Here is a 23,285-nt window from a genome sequence, read left to right on the forward strand (position 1 = left end):
CTTTACCCATGTTCTGGTTTTATAGTCACATACCCAAGGCTCAACCAAGGTTTTGTTTGGGCCAGTATGAAGAAAACCAAGGGAAAGGGGATAGGAAGACATTTTTCATTAATTAACTGTTCTGATTAGTGTGAGCCACATTGGGCAGGGTTATAGTCTTTGAGTACCTCTGTTTTGCTACTAGAAGAACTAAAATGATCTGTTTCCAGTGCACTTAAATAATGCTGTTTTTTGGGTGTGTGTGTGTGTGTGTGTGTGTGTGTGTGTGTGTGTGTTTTGTTTGATTGTTTGTTTGGTAGGTTTTGTTTTTAACTATTCTCAGAGGGCCTAGTTTGTTCTAATTAAAGGAATATCTATGTGATTTCCAGTTGTAGTTTGAAGAATGAGAGACTTTCTTATTATGGGGCCTTGCTTCTAGTAAGATTAAATTCCATTTATAGAATTGTTTGTATGTGTGGTGTGCTTTTGATTATGTGGCTATATTTTCATACCATCTGCTTCTTAACTCTAGGTATTCTAGAGGTGTTCTGTCTCCTGAACGCCATGTTCGTACCAGGTTATATTTTACCAGTGAAAGTCATGTGCATTCCTTACTGTCCATTCTTCGCTATGGTGCCTTATGCGATGTGAGTACAGGCTGTTCCAGTCTAACTGACAAATACTTTGCTTCAGAGTTTGTACTCAAATCACTGATTGTTTTGTTTTTTACTAGTAATTGTGGTAATTTGCTATATTTTCATGAGAGTATACTAGCCTGTACTAAGCATTTTGGTAGGTTTGGGGAATAGAGACATGTTTACCTTCTTTCAGAGATGAACTGACAAGATCACTGACATCTGTGATCCCAGCCAGAGCCACAAGTTTAATGCCAGCCTGCGCTGTGCAGTTGTTCCAACAGAGCCCCTGACTAACTTAAGAAAGGAGAGGTTTATTTTGACTTACGTCTTGAAAGGGTATAGTCCTTGGTATGGTAGGACTGTGCATGGTAAGGAAGACTGTGCTAGCAGAATGGTTTATGGCTGGATACAGGCCATATGAAACAGTTGGCTTAGAATCAGTGGACTGTCCCATCTTTACTGCTGTGAAGAAGCAGAGGCGCTGGCCTCACATGACCTGGCTAGAAACCTCTAGCCTCTGTACACGGAGGGCTTGGGCTGTAGGTCAGTTGTGCATTGTCTAGCATGTGAGAGACTTGGGTTCAGTCAGTCACTACCTCCAGAAAGAAGACAACAAACAGTTAAAGTGGCATCTTTGTGTACGTATGTGGAGGAGGACATTGTAGTGAAACTAGAGCTTGTTGGATAATTCATTATCCAAAACCTTACCAAGACCTTCACCAGTCTCTTCTCAGTTGAAATTTTGGATTACTTAGAATGAACTATGTAAAAATGAATGGTTTTGAAGGTTTGTTATGTAAATAAAATTATTAAAATGATCTGGAGGCCTTAATAACAGTATACTATTGTGGCCTCTTCCATTTTATTTATATAGTAAGACGATATACTAAATATTATTTAATTTTCTTGGTTCATTGGGGCAGACATGGAAAAATCTTTAATTGCAACTCTCAAATCGTGTGATATTCTCAATACAGTACCACAAAGCCCTAATTCATCTCTTCACCCAAAGAATTTAATAATCTTTAATTAAAGCTCATCATTTCTATTGATTGACACTTAGTCACCTAAAAAGCAATTCTAGTTGTTGGTTTTCCTTCATCAGTTCTGAAAAGAAATATCTTTGCGAATCTTTCCTCCTCCACGTTGCACACATTCAGATGTGATTTTCATTCTACGGCATTGCCGTAATTTTGAGATCTGTCTTATCTGAAATAAAAAGGAAGTGTATACTGAGGCAGAAAAGAGGCCAGTCAGTGTGGTGTTTCATAATTCTATTCTTTTAGAATAGGGGCAGTCTGTGCTAATGGTCACACTATTATAAACTAGAAAACTAGTATACACCCTGATTATATACTAGAAAACTGCTGAGTGTCTACATATCTGTAATGTTGGCTATATATGGACAACGAAGAAAGCTTTCCTATGATGTTCAGAAGGTTTATATAGACCTTGCTGATGTCACACAGACCCTGTGCTTTGAGTAGTCTCCTCTTTTCAGGCACAGCTTTCTGTCTTGGGGGCTCTCATTCTCTTATGATTCCGTTCAACTCTGGTGCCCTGACTACATGTGTGACGATCATTGGTTCTCTAACGTAAGATGGAGAAATGATGAAACAGGTGATAAGATCAGCTGAGTTTATTTATCTCCTCATGCTATTTGACAGTCACTGCAGTGTAGAAGGGGCTGTTTTTTAAAATAACGTTCTATATACTTGGACTATAGCATTTTGGAAGAGAAGCAGTAGTCTTTGAAGATAATATTCTGTGTTATAGGCATAACACTCTGCTAGGTATGTTCAGACTTACATTAAAAAGCTGTCTTACACATGGCAATAGCACATGTTATACTTCAAGAGATTTTCTTCCTACCTTTTGAAAATTGTCTTGAAAAAATTAATCTTAGAGTTTAAAATATCACACATACGTGGTAAAATAGCTTTTCTATTTACCTAATATATCTATTATGTCACTCAATATTAAATAAGCTATATAACAATATATAATATATAACTATATATATAATATATATGAATAATATATTATGTTATATATGAATATATATTAAATATACTATATGAATAATATATACAACATATACAATATAATATATATTATGAATAAGCTATATAATAAGTAAGCTATGAAAGTGACTTTCATACGAAAAGGTATGAAAACTCCTTACCATCGACCCTTTTCAGGATTCAAAGGATGAGCAGTGGAAACGAGCTATGGATTACTTAAACGTTGTTAATGAACTCAACTACATGACTCAGATTGTTATCATGCTGTATGAGGACCCTAACAAGGTAAGAGCTCTTGGCCTGTATGTGTGACCAGAGGGAAGCAGACACTTGAAGTTCCTCACCATGAAGTGTTCTTTCCTTTGTTTCAGGATCTTACCTCAGAAGAGCGCTTTCATGTTGAGTTACACTTTAGTCCTGGAGCAAAAGGCTGTGAAGAGGATAAGAACTTGCCCTCCGGCTATGGGTACAGGCCAGCTTCCCGGGAGGTAATGAACTTGGGGCTTTCAGTGCAGAGCTCCTCAGCCTCTGATGTTCATGGTCTTCTGCAAGATTTTCCTTCACTCTATAAGTCCTTTTCATATCAACCAGTAGGAAAAAGGTTCCAGCTTTAAAAATATAATCTGAAGGCCCTGGGAGGTGGCTCAGCAGTCAGGAGCACTGACTGTTCTTCCCTAGAATGCAGGGACAATCCAAGCACCCATGTGGCTCACAAGTCTGTAACTGCAGCTCCAGGCCCGCTTCTGGCCTCTGTGCACACCAGGCACATAGCATGGCACACAGACATGCATGTAAGCAGAAAGGTATAACAAAATACACATAAAATAAAAATAAATAAATCCTTAACAATTTAAATATGTGTGTAATCTGAGTAAATAAAATGTTCATGTCTATTAGAAAATTTCAGATTTTTATCTTATTTAGATTGATTGGATTTTAGCTGTGTTTGGAATGGGTAAGTGTAATTGTAGCTTTCTCCTTTTTTTGTTTGAAGACTGCTTAATTTCATACTGAACACTGCCAATCACTTAGCATGGGTTCTTTATTTTCATCTGTACTGTATTTAAGACTAAGTGGTTTCTGGAATATGTTTTAGAAAGCTAACATTATTATTATTTTCTAATTTTTTTATTACTAAATTTTGTTGATCGAATTCTAATTATGAGAAAGTACACAGGGCTTTTCCTAGTAGCACTGGCTTAATGGCAACTTGTCAGAGAATGCCTTTAATGTGTTTTTGTCTTTAATGTATTAGGACCCACCTCATTGTCCTGCGCATGATTATTGTTTGTCCACTGCCTATGTGTATTTGAATGTGTATTCTCATGCTTTGTTTAATACCAGTGTTAGATATCAGTCAGGCAGAACCTAATAGCAGTGTAGCTTACATTGTTATAGCCCTCAAAGAACCATTTTAGTCTAATTGTTCTTCTAGCTACTTACTGTACAAAAATATCTTTACAAGCTTTTGGGTTGTCCTGACAGTTTTGAGCATTTTTTGTCATACTTGTAAGCAGCAAGAATTTTTTTTTAATCTATATATTTTCTAAACTCTTTGAGATAGACCCTTCATTATGCTGTCCTACCTAGCTTAGAACTCCGTATGTAGATCAGGCTAGCCTGAATCTCACAGAGATCTGCCTGCCTCTGCTTTTGCTTCCTGAGTGCTAGGATTAAAAATTTGTGCTACTGCATCTGCTTACTCTTATTTTTATTATTATTATTATTATTGTTGTTGTTGTTGTTGTTATTGTTATTGAAATATTGTTGCATAATTTTCTCCTCCCTTTCTTCCCTTCATCTCTTCCCACATCCCCTCCCTCCATCGCATCCCATGTCTCCCACCTCCTTTCAAGTTCATGGCCATTTTTTCTATTATTGTTACATACATATATATGAACATATAAATATGTAAGTGTAACTTGCTGAGTGTTTTTAGTGGTATGTGTGTATCTTATTCTTTGATTTGTCATCAACAGTCATTTACTGTGATTATTGACTTATTTAGGATAAATATATTTAAATGGCTATTTGTAGTCTTTCATATCTTTCCTGTTTCTCTTCCTGTCTTTGAATTCTTTCATCCTGTTGACCAAGATTCTTACTTTATCTGATTGTCTTTCATTTTAAGTAGTTAATTGGTTTTTATGTGTTGTTTGTTAAGCAATGCTTTTTGTACCTGAGACTGACACTGTCAGGCTTGTTTGTTTGCTTGTTTTGGAACACTTGCCTAGACCTTGTCTCTTTAAATAATTACTCTGTAACCACTCTCTACTCTACTTCTGAAGCCTAGCCTATGAGTACATTAGGCTTACCTTCGATCCTAAACTATTGGCCGAGCGTTTCTTACACTTTTCTCTATATTTTAACTATTTTTCTCTCCTGAGGTAAGATACAGTATTCCTCTCTACTTCGCTTCTAGTACACTAATTCTATCAATAGTTATTTCTCAATTTGCTATTGATCTCCACTTACTTTGTTATAGTATTACAAATTGACATTAGGCTCTAGTTATGTCCACCATTTCCCTTTTTCTCTTTATAAGTTCTAGTTTTCAACTGAGACTCAGTTTTGCTTTTAATAATGTGACAATAATAACGTTTATTATAGTTCGTAACTAATAACATTATCATCTACATCAACAATGGTTGAATGGGAGGACACAAGGGATGGGATAACCATTGAGATGTAACAAAAATAAATTAATAATAAAAAATTTTAAAAAAAGAAAAGAAAAAAAACAATGGTTCATTTGGGTTTAGCCTGCTTAATAATTTTTGTGGCTTTTTTTCTTATATTCTAATACATAATGATGTAATGAGGGACACTGACGTGGAAATCACTGGGAAGTGGTGTATGCCTTTAATCCATGCTCTAGAGGCTAAGGCCTGGTGATCGTGTGTCAAGGCTATCCTGGGCTATCTTGGGCTCATAGCAAGAAGTAGTATCAAACAAACAATTACATGGAAAGGCTTTACTTGCTGCTATAGTCACCTGACAGGATGCCCTTTTACTTCTTCATGTTGTAGAAACTGGCTCAGTAACTACTGAATAACTCTCTACTCAAATGGTTGTATTGAATAAAAATAGGGGCTTAGTCCTCGGCAAAGCTGATAGATTCGTGATTTACCCTCTTTAGCCTCGTCAGTGTATTTTGCTGGATTAATTTTTGAACTCTTATTTGCTATTATTCCTTTGACCTTTTGTCTCTATCAGCATCACAGTCTTAATGATTGCAACTTAATGATAAATTCCAGTGAAATCCTCTGGCTCTTGTTTTTCACGATTACCTTAAACACTTAAAGATTCTTAAATATCTCATACAAATTTTACAATCATCTTCGAATCTTCCAAAAAGAACATGTTAGGATTTTGATTAAACGTGGGCATTGTATCTTTCAGCTCAAGGAATCGGTATGTTATTATGTATTCTAATAATTTAGCCATTGAGTCATTTGGATTTTCTTTTTTTTTTTAAATTCTTTTTTAGGTTGTATGTTGGGATTGGGAACATGCATGCACACACATACAGTGCATGTGTAGAGGTCAGAGACATGGTTGTCATTCCTCTCTGGATTCAGGGATCAAACTCAGTGTCTCAGGCTTGATGGCAGGTACTCTACATGCTGAGCCATTGTGAAGGCCCTCATTTGAATTTCTGTCTGTGGTCATGGCATCTATGAATGGCATTGAAAATGAATAGATTTGATAATGGTGAAGACTGTTTTCCAATGTTTCATTACTAACTGACATTTTCAAATTTTCTTATATTCTGTATAGCCCTTGGGTTGATAAAGTTTGTTTCCTAATTTAATTTTTTGTTTTTATGTGCACGAATGTTTTGCCTGCATGAATTTCTGTGCCCTATGTTTGTGCCGGTGCTCCACAAAGATGGAAGAATGCATCCAGTCCCCTGAGACTGGAGACCCAGGTGTTTGTGAGCCACTGTGGGTGCTGGGGACTAAACCAGCCTTCGAAAGAGCAGCCATTGCTCTTAACTGCTAAGCCATTTCTTCAGTGCTAGTTTGGTGCAGTTTTTATGTACTCTGTTTGGTTTATTTAGGGCACAGTTATATTTCTAAGTTTGATAACGTAAGGAATTATATTTATTTTTAGTTTATTCATCTTGTGCTTTAAAATCCTGTATTTTACTGAAAAACTTACCTAGTTTCCCCTTTCTGTTTTAGGTAGATATTGGTATAAAGTTTTGTTTTGTTTTTTTATTTGAGACAGGGTTTCTCTCTGTAGCCTTGCTTGTCCTGGACTCAATTTGTAGACCAGGCTGGCTGGCTTCCAACTCTCAGAGATCTGCTGCCTCTGCCTCCTTAAGTGCCGGAATCAAAGGCATGTGCCACTGTGCACAGCCAGTATAGAAGTTCTTGTCCATCTTCTGTGCTATAAGAATCTTATAACCTGGAACTATATTCCCTTTATGTAGGGTTGTTAGCACCTTTTACACACTCAGTAAAATACTAAACAGATCACAGAGTGATTGTTTTTCATATATTCTCACTTTTATTAGAAATATTTACTGTAGAAGTCAACTTTTTTGGGGGGTGGAGGGTTGTTTGTTTCTTTGAGACAGGGTTTCTCTGTGTAACTTGGTTGCCCTAGACTTGTTTTGTAGACCAGACTGGCTTCCAGCTCACAGAGATCTGCCTTCCTCTGCCTCCCTGAGTGCTAGGAGTAAAGGTGTGTGCCACTATGCCTGGCCAATTCTAAAATATTTAAATTCAAGAGCTATTTTAGTTCATGCTCATTTTGATAACATTCCTATATGACAAAACTCATCAGTTTCTCGTGGCTATTAGAGTTGTTCATCTGTTTCCATGTTTGACAAAAGACTTTATTTTATATGGTTATAATTGTCATTTTTTACTTAACTTTTCCGCATAGTGTGTATATTTCTTGAAGCAGTTTGTCTCTGTCACAGTACCTCCTATATGAGATGATACAAGAATTAATGAGTATGGTGCTAGGGTATCACGTCTCTTCAGGGGGAGGAGGCCCCCCTCAGTCATGGTCATAGGGAAGGGGAATCGGGTGAAAGTGGGAGGGAGGGACGGAGGGAGAGAGGGAGGAATGGAAGGGAGGGAGGGAAGGTAGGAGGGAGGAATGGGAGGGAGGGAGGGAAGGTAGGAGGGAGGAATGGGAGGGAGGGAGGGAAGGTAGGAGGGAGGAATGGGAGGGAGGGAGGGAAGGTAGGAGGGAGGAATGGGAGGGAGGGAGGGAAGGTAGGAGGGAGGAATGGGAGGGAGGGAGGGAGGGAAGGTAGGAGGGAGGAATGGGAGGGAGGGAGGGAGGGAAGGTAGGAGGGAGGAATGGGAGGGAGGGAGGGAAGGTAGGAGGGAGGAATGGGAGGGAGGGAGGGAAGGTAGGAGGGAGGAATGGGAAAACGCGTGGGATGGGATAGCAAATGAAATGTAATATGAATTATTTCATTTTTCAGTAAAAAAAATGGGAAAAAAGAATTAAATGAGTATTAATTCACTTGAGGAAAAACTTACATAATAACTATATCAGCTGTCAGATTTATCAGAAACTTTTTATTGGTGTTTAGAGTTTGTTTGTTTGTGAGAGTTGACAAGGTCTTAGCTCTGTAGCCTCAAATTCTTGTTTGCAGAGTGCTGGAATAATTGGCATGTCCCATGCCGCCGGCCTTAGGAGAGGCATTTTATTCTGACCTGTAAGTGCTTTATATTCTTTCCTTACAGAATGAAGGCAAAAGGTCTCTTAAAACTGATGATGATGAACCTCATACTTCTAAGAGAGATGAAGTCGATCGAGCTGTAATACTCTTTAAACCAATGGTATCAGAGCCAATCCACATACACAGGAAATCACCTCTTCCAAGGTCCAGGAAGGTGACTACAAGTGAAGTGAGTGCTCATGTGGCTGTGTCTTCTATAGAGCAAGCTAACTATGCGTTAGTTAAAACTGAAAAGAAAATACAGCTTTAACTGTACATCTAGGAGTTCTAATAGATTCTTATTTATCAACATTTTCTACTTTTGACAGAAATATTAATTTAAAAAATAGATGCTGTTAAAAACATACCAAGTACACCTATGAACCTAGCACTCTGCAGGCCAAGACAGGAAGGTCAGGGACTCACAGCCCCCTGTCCACACAGTGACTATGAGGGCAGTCTGGGTTATAGGAGAGTCTGCAAAGCAAATGAACAAAGGCCTCAGAGATAAGTGCTGAGATTCGGGCTCCGTGTGCCGCTCTCACAGTGCTGTTGGAACGCAAGCTTGTCTGAGACTTTGCTGAACTCCCTTTTATCCTGTCATTTTAGCTGCTCTTCAGTAAGTAACTCGATTAAAAGCCTAATGTGTCAGCATTTTAATATAAAAGTAGATAAAAATTACCTAAGATGGTTAAATGATGCCTCATATTTTAGCACTGTAGGTTTAGTAGCCTGGCTACAGAAATCTACTTAGGAATTTGAAAACTTGATGATATCATTAAATTTTTTAATGGTGTATTAAGATCTATTATTAAGTTAAATCAATTATGCTCAGTTATGGAATAAGATTTTAAAAACATAAAAGTAAAGTTTCGTGGTTAAAATAAAGCTTAGGTTAACTTTTAGTGTCTATAAGTATTTTATACTTTAAACTTTGAGTTACCTATTTTCTGTTGGTGATTTTCTTAGTATTGCTTGGGTCCAGTGCTTATATTTTTTAAAAAAATATCTTCATATGAAGTCAGAAGTTAAGCTCCCAAGAGAAAAATCAGCAATTCTTAAGTCAGCTATTTTCTGTTGATGTTTAACCCTAAGGAGTATATACAATTAGGGTATATATATAATTAGGGTATTAGTATATATAATTAGGGCTAACCTTCTCAAGCATTTCAAAATGATTTGGAATTTTCATTTCTCCCATCTGTGACAATAATTCAAGTGCTTAGAATTTTTAAGTACTTGACAGTTGAACGATTGGGAGAAAATTATTCATAAAATATATCATCATAACTTTATAAAAGAAATTATATGTTAGTGTTGCTTTAATATGGTATTTCAACTTAATTATAGAAGGTTAATTTAATAAGAAGAGGAAAGCCAACTGGTTGTGATCATGTGTCCTATTAAAACTTAATAAAAAATTTAGATAGATGTCATTAACTTTAGCAAAAAACAAACCTACCAGAAGTTCCTTATAGTTATGTCACCTAATCCACCGTTTGTGTGAGGGCAGTTGCTTCTGATGTATTGGTGAACAAGCAATTTTTAGTCAATCAAAAAATTTGGAATTTCACAGTTACACACTTTCCTCTGCCCTCTACAAGATCTGTATATTACTAGCATGGCAAATAGAATTGTTGACATGGTTAACTCTTAAAACACAGTACATATTTTCAAGCCTTTTTCTCCTGAATTTTTAAATAATTACTTTCAAGAGATTATTTCTATGCCTCATAAGATATGTTATTTAAGTAAAAATTTGACTTTTTCCAGCATCCTTCAATTCCATGGATGTCAGAAGTTTATTTTTCTAAAAGCCAAGACACACACACAAAAGGGCTATTCTCTTCATTTTCTGCAAGTAGATTTTACTTTGTCCTCACTGTCTGAACCTAGACTGTGCAAAGTGAGAGTACTTGCTGCAGGCTTTGCCTCCTGCTCCTTCCCGGTTCTCCCGGTGATGGCAAGCACAGATCCTTAGGGACTGTCTGTCCATATGATCACATCTGAATATTACAACTGTGGCCGACTCATTTTCTTTTCTTGGTTATACATTGCATTTATTTTACCCCCTTGTGCTCTAGACTGAAAAAATCCAACCAAAAATAACATAAAATCTTTTTAGTATCTCATATAAAATAAGCCAAAATATCTTTTATATTATATTTAAATATTTTCATATAAAGAAATACTATACTTTTTCTAATTTTAAGGAAGACAACTAGCAGATAATAGTTTGTGTCTCTAAAGGTAATAAGGTCTTCTATGAGTGTTGATGCTATATGCTAATTCTATAATTTTTGAGGGTTTTAAATATTTGGTTTACAAGTGAGTATTTAAAAATTTGCCTTTCAGGGAAAAATGATAAGCAAATGCAAATAAACTGTATTTTTTTTCTTCCTGATCATTTGGCTCTAATGAATCTAACTTTGCATGCTCTGCTTTTTTTTTTTTTTTTTTTTTTGCCTTTTTTCTTACTTCCAGGAAGAGAGCCCCCTGAGTGTGTCTAGCCCAGAGGGCACTGGCACCTGGCTGCATTATACCAGTGGTGTGGGTACTGGGCGTCGAAGACGCAGATCAGGGGAACAAATCACCTCTTCCCCTGTCTCCCCCAAATCATTGGCTTTCACATCCAGTATTTTTGGCTCATGGCAACAGGTTTTTAAACTTTACTTCATTAAACATTTTTCATTCCTGCATTCAGAGCAACAAACAGCTGTTTTTGAGGACATCTAATCCCTTGTCGTCTACATCAGAGGAAATCCTTCTGCTTAAATCTGAGTGTACCTCAGGGCACCTCCGATGCTGGTCAATATTCCATGGAAAGGAACCACCTACTTTCCATGCGTTTGGTGCTTTTACTGGGAAGCTCTAGACATACAGGAGATTTTTAAAAATCCTAATTCTCCTGGATTTTACCCATGCTAATAAAAATAAATTAGAAAAGAAAGAAATCTTAGTTGTCCTATAAACTTCAAAAAACATAATCAACACAATTTGATGATAAGAATATTTGATACCCGTCATTATTTGAGAAGCTTCATTCCATTTGGAATTTGCTGGGAATGTGACATTTTTGAAAAATTTCAAAATTATGTTAATTAGCAACAGATATCTAAAATTGATTGCTCTTTCTACGATTCCTTTACCTGGATGTGTGCAATATGTTTTGCAAACACAACAGCACACACATATTAATTTGTAAAAATGGTTTTCACTAGAGTAACTTCAGAAGGACTTTCTTTGATGACATTTAAAACTAAAACACTCTGGTTTTATAATGGAAGGTCTGCCATCCTGTGATTTTTTTTTTTTTTCCTGATAATTTCAGCTACTTCCTCTGAAATTTAATTCATTTGATTATAGGAAAAGGGATTATGGTATCCATTAAGGCTGAATATTTAAAGGTTACTCTGATAATGCCCATGCATGGATCAAAAATTGTATGGTGACTTCAACAGTGTCTGTCTGTCACTTCTTTCGTTTGTGGTTATTTTTCCTATAAATACAGGAGCTGTTTAAAAGTGGGCAGTGGGCTTCCTTTGAGGGAGAGTGAGTTCACATCAATCTGTAAATCGTTTCCCTTCATCTGTTGTGTTTCATTATGAATGCCTGCTTCGCACCACTTCATTGCAAGGACCTTATGAAAGGGACTCCCCTTCTGAAGGGGATCTTGCATGATCTTTTGTGTTTTAAGTATTTCTACTAATATTTATCATACGGCTTATTAACCTTTGTCTGAAACAGGCTGCATATGAAATATGGATTTCAAAATTAATTTTACTGGTACGTTTCATTCTTTGTTTTCTCTGTGCAGGTTGTATCTGAAAATGCCAACTATCTTAGAACACCAAGAACTCTGGTGGAACAGAAGCAGAACCCTACCGTAGGTATGTGGTATAAAGAGAGTCATGTTTTATACCTTCTTGAAGCTCACTGAGAGGCACACATATAAAGTTTCAGTGGCAAAATCATGACCAAATGCTATGCTTTAGTTTATATTTAGTGTGTACTAGTTCAAACTGTAGGATTATAAGTCTCAAAATGTAAGATATGGTTTTCATACTACAGGAAGTAGTATTTAGTTTTGTTGTTTGACCCTTTGAATGACTACTCCATGGTGACCAATTGCCAGTGTTGGCTTTTTGTCTGTTTTTTTTTTTTTCTCTCCTCCCCTCCTTTCTTTTGAGGGAGGGATGCTGTTTTGTAATAAGGTGTCTACAGTCTTTCTTGTCCTTGAACTCATGTGAACTCTCCACTTTTAGCCTTCCTAGTGTTGGGATTATGGCCATGAGACATCAATGCTAGTTAAATTTCTTAAGAACACTTTACTTCCAAGATTCATAGTCATAAGAGGGCTAGGCTGAGAGTCAGTGGCAGAGCACTTGTCTAGCTTGTGTGTGGTTCTTTGTTCCATACTCACTACTGTAAAACAAACCTGTTAGTCCATAAGGACAAAAAGATGTTATTGTGTGAAAAACAAAATTTTAATCCTTTTTTAATCGAGACCAGATCTCTTTATGTATTCCTGGCTGTACTGTAACTTGCCATTTAGATCAGGCCTTGCTGCAGATATAGAGAAATCTACCTGCCTCCATAGCTGGCATTAAAGACACACCACCATGCTCACCTAGAAATGTCAAAGCTAACTCCATAACATAGCAGGTTTAAAAAAAAAATGAATATTGAGAGATTCATTGTAGAAATGTGGGGATAAGGAAATGGGGAGTGAGAGGTACCCTACGGGAACAGAGACAGAATGATGGGTGGGGGGGTGGGCTTGGGGGGGAGAGCGAGGAAGAGAGCATAATATAACAGCTTTAAATAGGCCCAAAAGAAACATTGGGGACAGCACCTCTTGGTAGTCTGACTTTCATGTGAGGATTTACCCAGAGCACTGTCACTGGATCCAGTTCTGACATTAAAATTCTTACTTTGTAAAAATAATATTCATTTAAAATGAATTAATCATACATTCCAAAGAAAAGTACAAAAATATCAGCTGATGGTTACCAATGAATAAAGCAAGGGGTGATGGCTACAAGTCAAAAAGAAAATAAAAAGACAGATGAGCAAATAAAGCAAAAAGATTTTCAGTACCCTCTCTGGGTGAGGTAGATTTCCTAAGGATAAATTCTTGGGGAACTCAGTGCAGTGCTGCTCTTGATTGGACTGCAAACGGCTGCTTCTTCAGGAAGATGCAGACAGCATTATCGAGTACTCATCTCAACCCACTGGCCTTATGCTCATTGACGATGAGCTGGGATGCAATGGCGTATCATTCTCTGTAAATGGTTAACTAAATAGGCTTGACACAAAGTGTAATTAGATGTGCTGTAATCTGCGGTGCCTGAACCGTGTTGGTACCTATGTACATAAGGCTCTTTCTTTAGTTGATTACCTCCAGCTTGTTCTTGAGAGCTCTTGATCTTCCTATGGTATCTTTCTTTATATGACCATACATGACCCTCTTTCACTGAATGATAATGTTATATATTTGACAGTAATTATTTATATTCTTCTCAGTGGTGAACATTTTTAAGTGTGAAGACTTTTGCTACAAATAAAACCTTCATATATACTGACTGTGTTTTTATCAATGATGTATTCCCTTGGGGCCTTCATTAAAAGTTTCCTTTGTTAAGTTCCTTGTTATATGACTAAAAAGGAATGATTTTTGTCTATTTCAATAACAAATAAGGTTTTTTCATAAAGTATGATAATCCTTAATTTACTGGCATCAGGAAAGATTATTCATTTCTCAGGTGTATAATAAAAATATTTAATATGACTTAATTTTTGCTAAATGGCATTTATATCATATGTATCATATGATGCATATAAACTCTTACAGGTTTTCTGTAAGAGTCTATTCTGTTCCTAAATTAATTTTTATGGTGGTAATTTTAGTACTTTAAGCATGTACATGTTTGATTATTATGTTGGCATATTATTTTTCAAAGAAGACATTTTATCCAGTACTAAATTATTCCATTTGTATTTGTGATGAAGAATGGTGGCTAGTAGAAGCACTGAATTCAAATAGGTATCACTAGAATGTTACAAGCATATTGTGAATCTGTTCAAGGCACTGCCAAAGGCTGCCTGTGCATTGGTAAGAGCCATGTTGATTGCATGCTGCATGAATTCCCAATGTGAATGGAAGAACACCCGTTGCTGTATGTATCTTCTCTAACTCCCATCAGGGTCTCACTGTGCGGGCCTGTTTAGCACCTCAGTGCTCGGGGGTTCTTCAAGTGCACCTAACCTGCAGGATTATGCTCGTACTCATCGTAAAAAGCTGACCTCTTCTGGCTGCATAGATGGTATGTGCACACACGCACACACAGATTCATACCTACACCCACGCATATACTCATGGGCAGGGCTGCTCAAAAGCAAGTCTGAGACCACCGACTACAGTGGAGCTCCAACATGCTCCTAAATGACAGGCAGGGCTCTCCGGGATCCACATCCGAGGCCCAGGTTTTTCACTCAACAGCAGTTAGATGTAGAGTACATGTACACTGAATGGTTTGCTAAAATGGAAGATATAAAACCTCATTATTATTTTAATCGAATGAAAGTATAGATTATGAAGAATAAATTTCTCTTAGTATTTAAACTTTTGTCCACTGTTAACACTCATCTTGTTTATTAATATCAACAAACTAGCATAGAAGTGAATGGAATGTTTTTTAGTAAGAGAAAATATATTGATAGTCATTTTATAAAAATAAAGTAGCATGTGAACATTTTAGAATTTCTGATAATATGACTTCAGTATTCATATTTTGATGTTCAGAGTGTCTTTCAGACTCCTAAAAAATGTCCCTCTTTATAGGAGGGGTGTTTTTTAGCTCTTTCAAGATCAGCATTGTTTAAAACATGTGCTCTTATCTGTACAAATTTACTTTAGTCAGCAAAACATAGACTTACTGGAATTGCCAGGTCATCCTCCTTTTCTTTCTTTTGTATATTTCATTAAACATTTTGCCTGTACCATCAAGCCAGTATACTGCTTTTTAACCGGTCTTTGGCTTTCTCTCATTGTCCCCTCTGCATGTCACCTTATTCTGACTTCTTCACATGTTTGTTTTCCCCTCTGTTGTAAGTGGTCTTTGGGCAGCTGTGAACTTGAGGTGCCTGTTTTTCTCTTTCTCAGACGCCACACGCGGTTCTGCTGTTAAAAGGTTTTCTATCTCATTTGCTCGACACCCAACCAATGGTACGTTTGCTTTTTATTTTAAAAGATACTCCCTACTTCATCCCTTTTTAATTTTTTCTTTTATTTCAAAATGTGGGATTCACAGTATCATTAATTTATCAATCTTTAACTTTAGTTGGCATACAATTCCAACTTATTTACCAAACTACTGATACTGTCTTGCTCCCTTTCCTGCTGTAATTTCCACAATAATTGAACATTACTTGTCAAATTATCTAATGACCACAGTAATGATGAGTTTCAATTCCAAATTAACACCTGAAAATTCTAATTTCTTACGTGATCAGTTTATACGATTTTTTTAAAGTACAATTACTCTTTCTTAATTCTTAATACTTAAATTTTTTCCAATTCTTTTTCTGATCACATTGTTTTATTGAGATATTCAACAAAAATACAAAGCAACCCACATCAAAGAATCCAGTGAGACGTGTCTCTGAAAGGTCTTGGGAGCCAGCCGTTGAGAGGGTCGCTGTACAGCAGGCATCCGGTTGGCTGGCTGAAACAGTACTGGGTGTAGTGTGGGCCGCTTCAGAAGCTTTCCAGGATCAGCTTGTCCTTGGGGTTAGATGCTTTACTGTTTCCCAGCGGTCATTTCTTTCTTCTGCCTTTGCTTTTTCTTAAAATTTGGAGAATTCCTGGTAGAAAGAAAACTGAAGTTAAAATCCAGAAACGCAATCAGTTATACTCAGGTTCAGTTAGCCTGGGGCTGGATAAGAGCGTGCCTGTGACTGTTAGAAACTTAGTTGTTGTGGTGTGACAGCCAGAGGCACAGAGGATCTACTGATGTTTTGTGTTTGGGAGGCGTTGTGCTTTGCTTGAGACAGGCTCTGATATTGTAGTCAGGCTAGCCTAGAATTTACCATGCGAACCAGATTGGCTTCAGGCTTGCACAATCATCCTGCTTTAGCCTTCCCACTGCTTAGGTTAGATATAAGCCACCATGCCCGGCTTACTGATGGTTTTCAAATCCCACATAGGCTTTTGCTTTCACTTGTAATGAAGATACTTTTAATCCTGGATTTTTTTTTTTTTTAATTTAACAGCAAATAAGTCTTTCAAAAACTTATTTTTATCAAGTTTAAGAATTCAACTCATTCTAATTTGATTCAGCTATGACTTCTAAAGATAACACATACTTAGTAACCTTCTGGAAGAAAAGGAGAAGTCCTTAGGACATGCCTGCAGGAGGAGGTATCAGCTTGTAAGATGCTTGTGCCTTCACAGAAGCACTGAGGATTGGGAAAGTTCTATGTTTAACTAAGTTAAAAGTAGTAGCAGGAGTGGTGGTGGTGGTGGTGGTGGTATTAGTAGTAATAGTAATTCAATTTAATAGAAAATAAGAGTAATTTTATATTCCTTTGGTTTAGGCTTTTTCTCTTAAATGCGGTTTTTCTGCACATTATACAGCTTGGTGCATAGAAATATATTCCTTTCAATTCTAGAAATATCCTTTCTGGATTTTTCGATACTTCCTTTTCTTTACTGCTCTTCTGTCTTATCTGTTTGGTGAATTGTCATTGACCCTTTTGTTTTTTAATTCTTCATGGCTTTTGTGCTATTTCCGTCTTAAACCCACATCCTGGACTTGTGTCCCACAGTCTTTAGTTAAGGAATGTGGTGAAACAAGTATCTTCTGACCCTGCTTTACCTTATTTTCTGGGCCTCTGTGCAGAATACCTATACCTCTCTAGGTGCTGCTCCGCTTCCTCTGTGGAATTTCTAGGCTCCAGTGGTATGTTTTCCTAGCTTCCAAACATGTCAGCAGGGTGGCTTCTGAATGCTGCACTAACCCTTTCATTGTACATTAAGAGCTGACTTAAGACAAATGACAAGAGTGTATAGTCTAGAGCAATTTGATCAGGCCTCCTTTGCTGTTTTGAAATTCAGCAGGCAAATGAAAGGAGCTATCACAAAAGACCCTGGGCACCCTGAGAAAGGAGGAAGGCATATTGTTTAGAGCACTGCAAAGAAAGGATTTGCGCTTATTTGCATGAACCATTTGTGTCTAAGAAGAAAAGGAATTGTAGAGCTTCATTCCTAGTGCTGAGTGAGCTGTCCATGCTCTAGCTGCTGCAGGGGATGAGGGAGACATTTCAGCATTGCTTCTGTTTCCTTTTGTTTAACATTACATGAAATGGTCTGACATGCTTCGTTTTGTACCTGTAAATCAAACATTACTTTTATTAATCCTTTGGTTAATTTCATAACAACATTCAATTCCATTTTTAAAAGTTCCCTTGTTCCAACTGAGAATTCCAGCAATTCTTGAGTTCCTCCCAAATTTTAAATATATCCGATAAGCATACAATCTCATAATGTTGAAACGAGTCTATTTTGCAGTCTGAATTTAGAAGATTTTTATTTTTTAACTAATAATACTCTGTTTTATGTATTTTGCGTATTGGAGGTATTTCTTCAGGGAAGACTTAGTTTGAATTTTGGGAAATACTTGTTATTTTAAAAGTATATGAATTTTTAAAGCCATTCAGGTAAATAAAGTTTAAATGGGTAATTTTATTCTTAAAAATGAAGAGCTAATATTTTTATTTTAGAAAAATAATTTGTATGCATATATGCTTTTGAGCCGCTGATTATATTAACACATTGCTGCATGCCTCATCATGAAATTTGTATGCCTGTGCAATTGTTAAACATGGATATACTTGCACTTTGTATTGCTTTTTACTTGGTGTTCAGTAAAGGTATATTTCAGAATATTCAGTCCAGTCTGATTGAGGAAGGGTCGCTCACAGACATGTTAGAGTATTATTGGCCTTAGGAAAAAATTATAATCTGTGCTCCACATCAACTACACAATTAACTCCTGAAATTTGTGTCAGAATTTACCTTCATTACTACTTAGTTGTTAAAATAGGTATTATCAAGATACTGTCAGATCCTGATATCAGAGAAACATGGCATCAGCTTGTTCTCTGTTAAGTAGATCTAACATGAAAAGGAATCTTCCTCTACCCCAGATTGTCTTCTTTGTTACTCTCAGGTCTTACCACCATTGAAGGACTGTGTGCATGCTTTACTGTCTGACTACATTTAAAGTGACCATGCTCATTATCTTGTTTTGGTTCCATGTTGCATAGCATATGGTGTCATGACTTGAAGGAGTTTGTGTGTTTGCATGTACAAACCTGAACTTTCCAGTCCTAAGTAAGTTGCCTTCCTTTGTAATGATTGACTTTTTAAGTAGCCAGTCTTATTCTTGCGTTCTTTGTTTCTTCTCTCGTAGGCTTTGAGCTGTATTCCATGGTCCCATCCATCTGTCCTCTGGAAACGCTTCACAATGCCCTGTTTTTAAAGCAAGTGGATGACTTCCTTGCTTCCATTGCCTCTCCGTCAACTGAAGTTCTGCGCAAGGTCCCTGACATGTGTACGGAATTTACCTTCATTATTATTTAATTATTGGACAGTAGATATCTGAATGTAGCCCAGATTTCAAACATGCAAACTCAATGTAATTGAGAATAGAATGTGATGTGTGATATACCATTTTTCTTGATTCTAACCCCAAATCTTTTTCCTAACAGTAAAAGTAAACAGTAATATGTAGTGTTAGATTCCCTTTCTTTAAAAGCTGTACTTGCTGGAGCGCTCAGATTGGTGTTTTATAGCTTATAGAACGGTTCATATGAACTTACACATGTCCACCCCTCACCAGCGACACGCGCCTGTTCCTGTGTTCTCCTTCATTTTTTGAGACAGGGTTTCTCTGTGTTACCCCGGTTCTCACACTCACAGTAGTTCTTCCTCAGCTTCCCAAGAGCTGAGATTATAAGCGTGTGCCACTGCTTCCAGCTTTACAATGATCTTTTCTAAAAGATACCAAACTAGGGTTTTTTTTTTTTCCTAAAATAAAATATTCTGAAGAAAGTATCCATGTGCATTAAGAGAGAGTTCACAGCTAAGTAAGTTCTGGAATAGACTGTGTCCTCAGACCTAGAGTTACAATGGTGTGTAAAAGGTTACAGTTCTACAAAGAACCCAGATTTCCCACAACAGTTTTTGTTGTTAGGAAAAACGTAAAAGCCCACCTTTTTCTGTACTACATTAAACTTTAGGTGGCACTTGTCCCTTTTATCTCCATAGCATCCCTCAGCATGTTGGAATTCCCAGTTTGGAAGCATTAGTTTGCGAAGAGAGCTATTCGAGTTACGTCTTAGAAAGCCACAAACTTTCTCTGCATATTGTTTTCTTCTCTACGGTGCTAAAGATACAGTTTGCCTGAGCCTAAAATGATATATATTGAAGTTCTTAGAGTTAATTAATGCCACATTCCTATTTTGATGTTTCTTCCCTTCCCTGGGTCATCACAAATTGTAACTGAGGAATACTAGTCACAGTTTAATTGCTCTAATGATGTTCCACCATTTCTTCAAGGCAATGAAACCCTTTGCTGTTTCTTCTGCTTCTGGTAGCAAAGGCCAACTGTCAATCAACAGTGTTTTGTTTTTGTTTTTTTAATAGTTAATGAGTCCTGTTCATTAGAGTGTATTATTATGACACTGAGGTGATTTTAGATTCCTGTCCTGTGTGCGCTCGCGCTCTCTCTCTCTCTCTTTCTCTTTCTCTCTCTCTCTCTCTCTCTCTCTCTCTCTCTCTCTCTCGTCTTTTTTGTTTGTTTGTTTGTTTTTGTTTTTTGAGATGGAGTTTCTCTGTGTAGCCCTGGCTATCCTGCACTCACTTTGTAGACGAGGCTGGCCTCAAACTCAGAGTGATCCGCCTGCATATGCCTCCCGAGGGCTGCACCTGGCCGACTCTTGATTCTCTTAAAACTTCATGTTAATAACTATTAAGAGAACTAGATGAAAAAGTATATTACATAGTGTAATCCACAGGATTGCATAGACATTTGAGACAGTCTAGATCATTGGGCCTTAACATAGATTCCCAAGGACCATTGGAAATCCATGAGCAAGAGGGAAGCTGGATGCTTAGAGCGTTTTATATTCTGTGGCTTCTTCATCCAGTGGATCTTCTTTGATACATTTTATAATTAGCATGGTATTTTAGGAAAGTTTCCTATTAAAGAAAAGCCCTAGTTGACATTGTTAAGGATAACCAACTAGCTGAGAGTACTAAAACCCAGCTCTGCTGAAGTATTTGCTCTCCCCAGCACCAATTCTCTTAGACTAATAAACAAAATGTGGTGCCGGTTATGAAGTATTTGAATCTCATATCTTACAGGTCAGTTGCAGGATTTATACGTAGTATGAATACTGTGAATTCACATGATGTGTATTTAATTCCCATTAAGCACAGAACTGTATTGAATCTGTGGTGTTTATAGCAAGGGTACAGACATTGCTAATCTGGTAGTGTTAGAAGGCTTTTCTTCAAGGACAAACTTCAAAAGTTGTAGCTAAAGATGGCTAACAGCAGTATATAACAGTGAGCTCACCCGTATAGTCGGCTCCATTTACTCCCTGCATATTGGCCCATCTCTCCCCACAGAACTTTATAGTCAATAAGTAGTTCTTTACTTGCTCTTTCTGCACCATTCACTGTCCCCATATTGAGTAGAAAGCTGGGCTGTGAAAAAGGAGACCAACTATTAATTCCTCTCTCTCTTTCATGAAGAGAACTCAAGCTGCCTGTGATATGGTTAGTTTTTCTTTCCTTGTTTCCCCCCTTTGTTTTGTTTGTTTATTTTATTTATTTATTTATTTTTTCGAGACAGGATTTTTCTGTGTAGCCTTGGCTGTCCTGTACTCAGCTTTGTAGACCAGGCTGGCCTCAAACTCACAGTCATCTGCCTGCCTCTGCCTGCCAAGTGCTGGCATTAAAGGTGTGCACCATCACGCCCAGCTAGCTACTTTTTTTCTTAACTATGATATGTCAGTGGATAAAAGTCTACACTTGTTAATTAGGATTTTTTCTCTTTAAAATTACTGTTTGGTGTAGGCAATAAAACTATGCCATGGCTCCATTCTGTTAAGTGCATCTTAGAGCAGGATATAAGTAATATGTTTCTCAGTGCGTTTTAGGGATGAGCTTTCTCAATGGGTTTTAGGGGTGAGCTTTCTTTGCTATTTACTGTTGAAATAATATAGTTGCAGTATAAACATTTATTTGAGTAAGGCTGTAAGAGATCTGTCTTTCTAATAGAAAGATGACTTGGCTGGATTTACTCTGTGAACCTTGTCTTTTCTATGATATACATCTGTACTAATTATTGGGCTTATTTTTAGTTACTAAATCATATCATTTGAATTTTTGTACTTCGGCCTTGTGGCACAGGCCTGTAATCTCACCCTCTCAGACGTCTAAAATAGGAGGATTACAAGTTCGAGACTAGCCTGGGCAGCAGAGTGAGTGTAGGGCCAGCCTAAGGTTCTTAGGCTATCTCATAATAAAAAGTAGAAAGAAGGCTTAGTATAATCAGACATCCCTAGCATGCATGAAGTTCCCTGGAAAACATGAGAGTGAAAAAGAGGTTTTGTAGTGCTAAGGTACACTTGTAGGAAATTACTAAATTTTGCTTATTTCTTTTCAGCCTCTATGGCCTCACGTTCCAGCCCAGGAATGAGAAGAAAAGTTTCCTTAAATACGTATACACCTGCAAAGATTCTCCCAACACCACCGGCTACCTTAAAGACCACCAAAGCAAGCAGCAAAGCAGGTTAGAGATGTATCTGAGTTTGTGGATGCTGAATATACAGCAGGAGCAGCCGCAGGTTCAGTGATGTAAAGTCATAACTCCTGCATTCCCATAGTGATGCTGAACTCAGCATCTGTTGTCATGGCTCACTTATACACATCTTAATCTATATAGTCTCTTTCTTCTCTTGCCTTCATGGTTTTCCCTATATCTGTTAATAGTATATATTTCATATTCTTTTTTTTTTTTTTTCCTAAACTTACTTCTTTTGCTCTTTAGGGCTTAAGACATCATTTTATGTTTAAAAAAAAAAAAAAAAATCTGTGTTCCAGAGATTTTTATCTTTATTTGTAGTATGCTGATGTGACTCTCAAACTCAGTTTTCTGTCAGCATTTTTGTTTTTCACTTGTTGCCAGCGTGATTGTGTGTAGATCCTTCCCCCATTGCTGTCAAAGAGTTACTCCATCTTCGTATTTCCTGTTCTGTTACTATGCTTTGCTGGTCTGCTGTTTCTCCTTATGCCCTGTCCCAGGCAGGGACTCCAACCCTGTCGATTTGTTCTCGCTCTTCATCCTGTTTACCTAAGAGATTAACCTCATGGCTCTTTGCTTTCACTGTAAAAACTCACAGCAAGTTGTTAATGTCTTCAGATATTCCTTTTATTATGAGTTTATGGTTTGGCTTCAGAAAGACATAGATATTAAGATCTCATCTCTGCTACTTGTTAGTTACGTGGCCCACCTGGACACTAATGCTCAGTCTCCGGTAAGACAATCTGGGCAGTGAGCCTCTACAGACTTGTCAGAGGTAAATATGCATGTGTAAGGTGCAGGGCTGCAATGTAGGCCTCCTCTGAATGGTGTTTTCACTTACTGCTGTTGTGCTGTAGCTAACCTCTATCCCTGCCAGATAAACCCCCATGGCATTCTTGCCTTATGAATCAGTCAGTATTTTAAGTAAATTTGAGCCATGTTCAGTGAGGCTATAAAGCTGCCTAGTTGTCTTAAATATAATTTAGATGCATTTCACATACAATACAAAACTAGCCTTTGTACAGTTCCTTTTGCTGAGAAATTAATACTGTGTTTTATGTCCATGGCAAATAGGAAC

The 23,285-nt window shown here is 37.3% G+C and overlaps 1 protein-coding gene across 1 annotated transcript in view; it reads left to right on the forward strand.

Moving 5' to 3' along the window:
• Ppip5k2 (diphosphoinositol pentakisphosphate kinase 2) overlaps positions 1-23,285 on the forward strand; it is a 61,127-nt gene that overhangs the window by 34,737 nt on the left and 3,105 nt on the right. Inside the window, exons 21-31 of the mRNA XM_051154417.1 lie at positions 512-626; positions 2,819-2,926; positions 3,013-3,129; positions 8,356-8,520; positions 10,815-10,988; positions 12,148-12,220; positions 14,537-14,656; positions 15,496-15,558; positions 17,234-17,293; positions 18,806-18,946; positions 22,070-22,195. Coding sequence (XP_051010374.1) covers positions 512-626; positions 2,819-2,926; positions 3,013-3,129; positions 8,356-8,520; positions 10,815-10,988; positions 12,148-12,220; positions 14,537-14,656; positions 15,496-15,558; positions 17,234-17,293; positions 18,806-18,946; positions 22,070-22,195 — 1,262 coding nt within the window. The remainder of the gene's footprint in view (positions 1-511; positions 627-2,818; positions 2,927-3,012; positions 3,130-8,355; positions 8,521-10,814; positions 10,989-12,147; positions 12,221-14,536; positions 14,657-15,495; positions 15,559-17,233; positions 17,294-18,805; positions 18,947-22,069; positions 22,196-23,285) is intronic.

The sequence above is a fragment of the Acomys russatus genome, chromosome 12 (genome assembly GCF_903995435.1).
Source record: "Acomys russatus chromosome 12, mAcoRus1.1, whole genome shotgun sequence".
NCBI classification, from domain to species: Eukaryota; Metazoa; Chordata; class Mammalia; order Rodentia; family Muridae; genus Acomys; species Acomys russatus.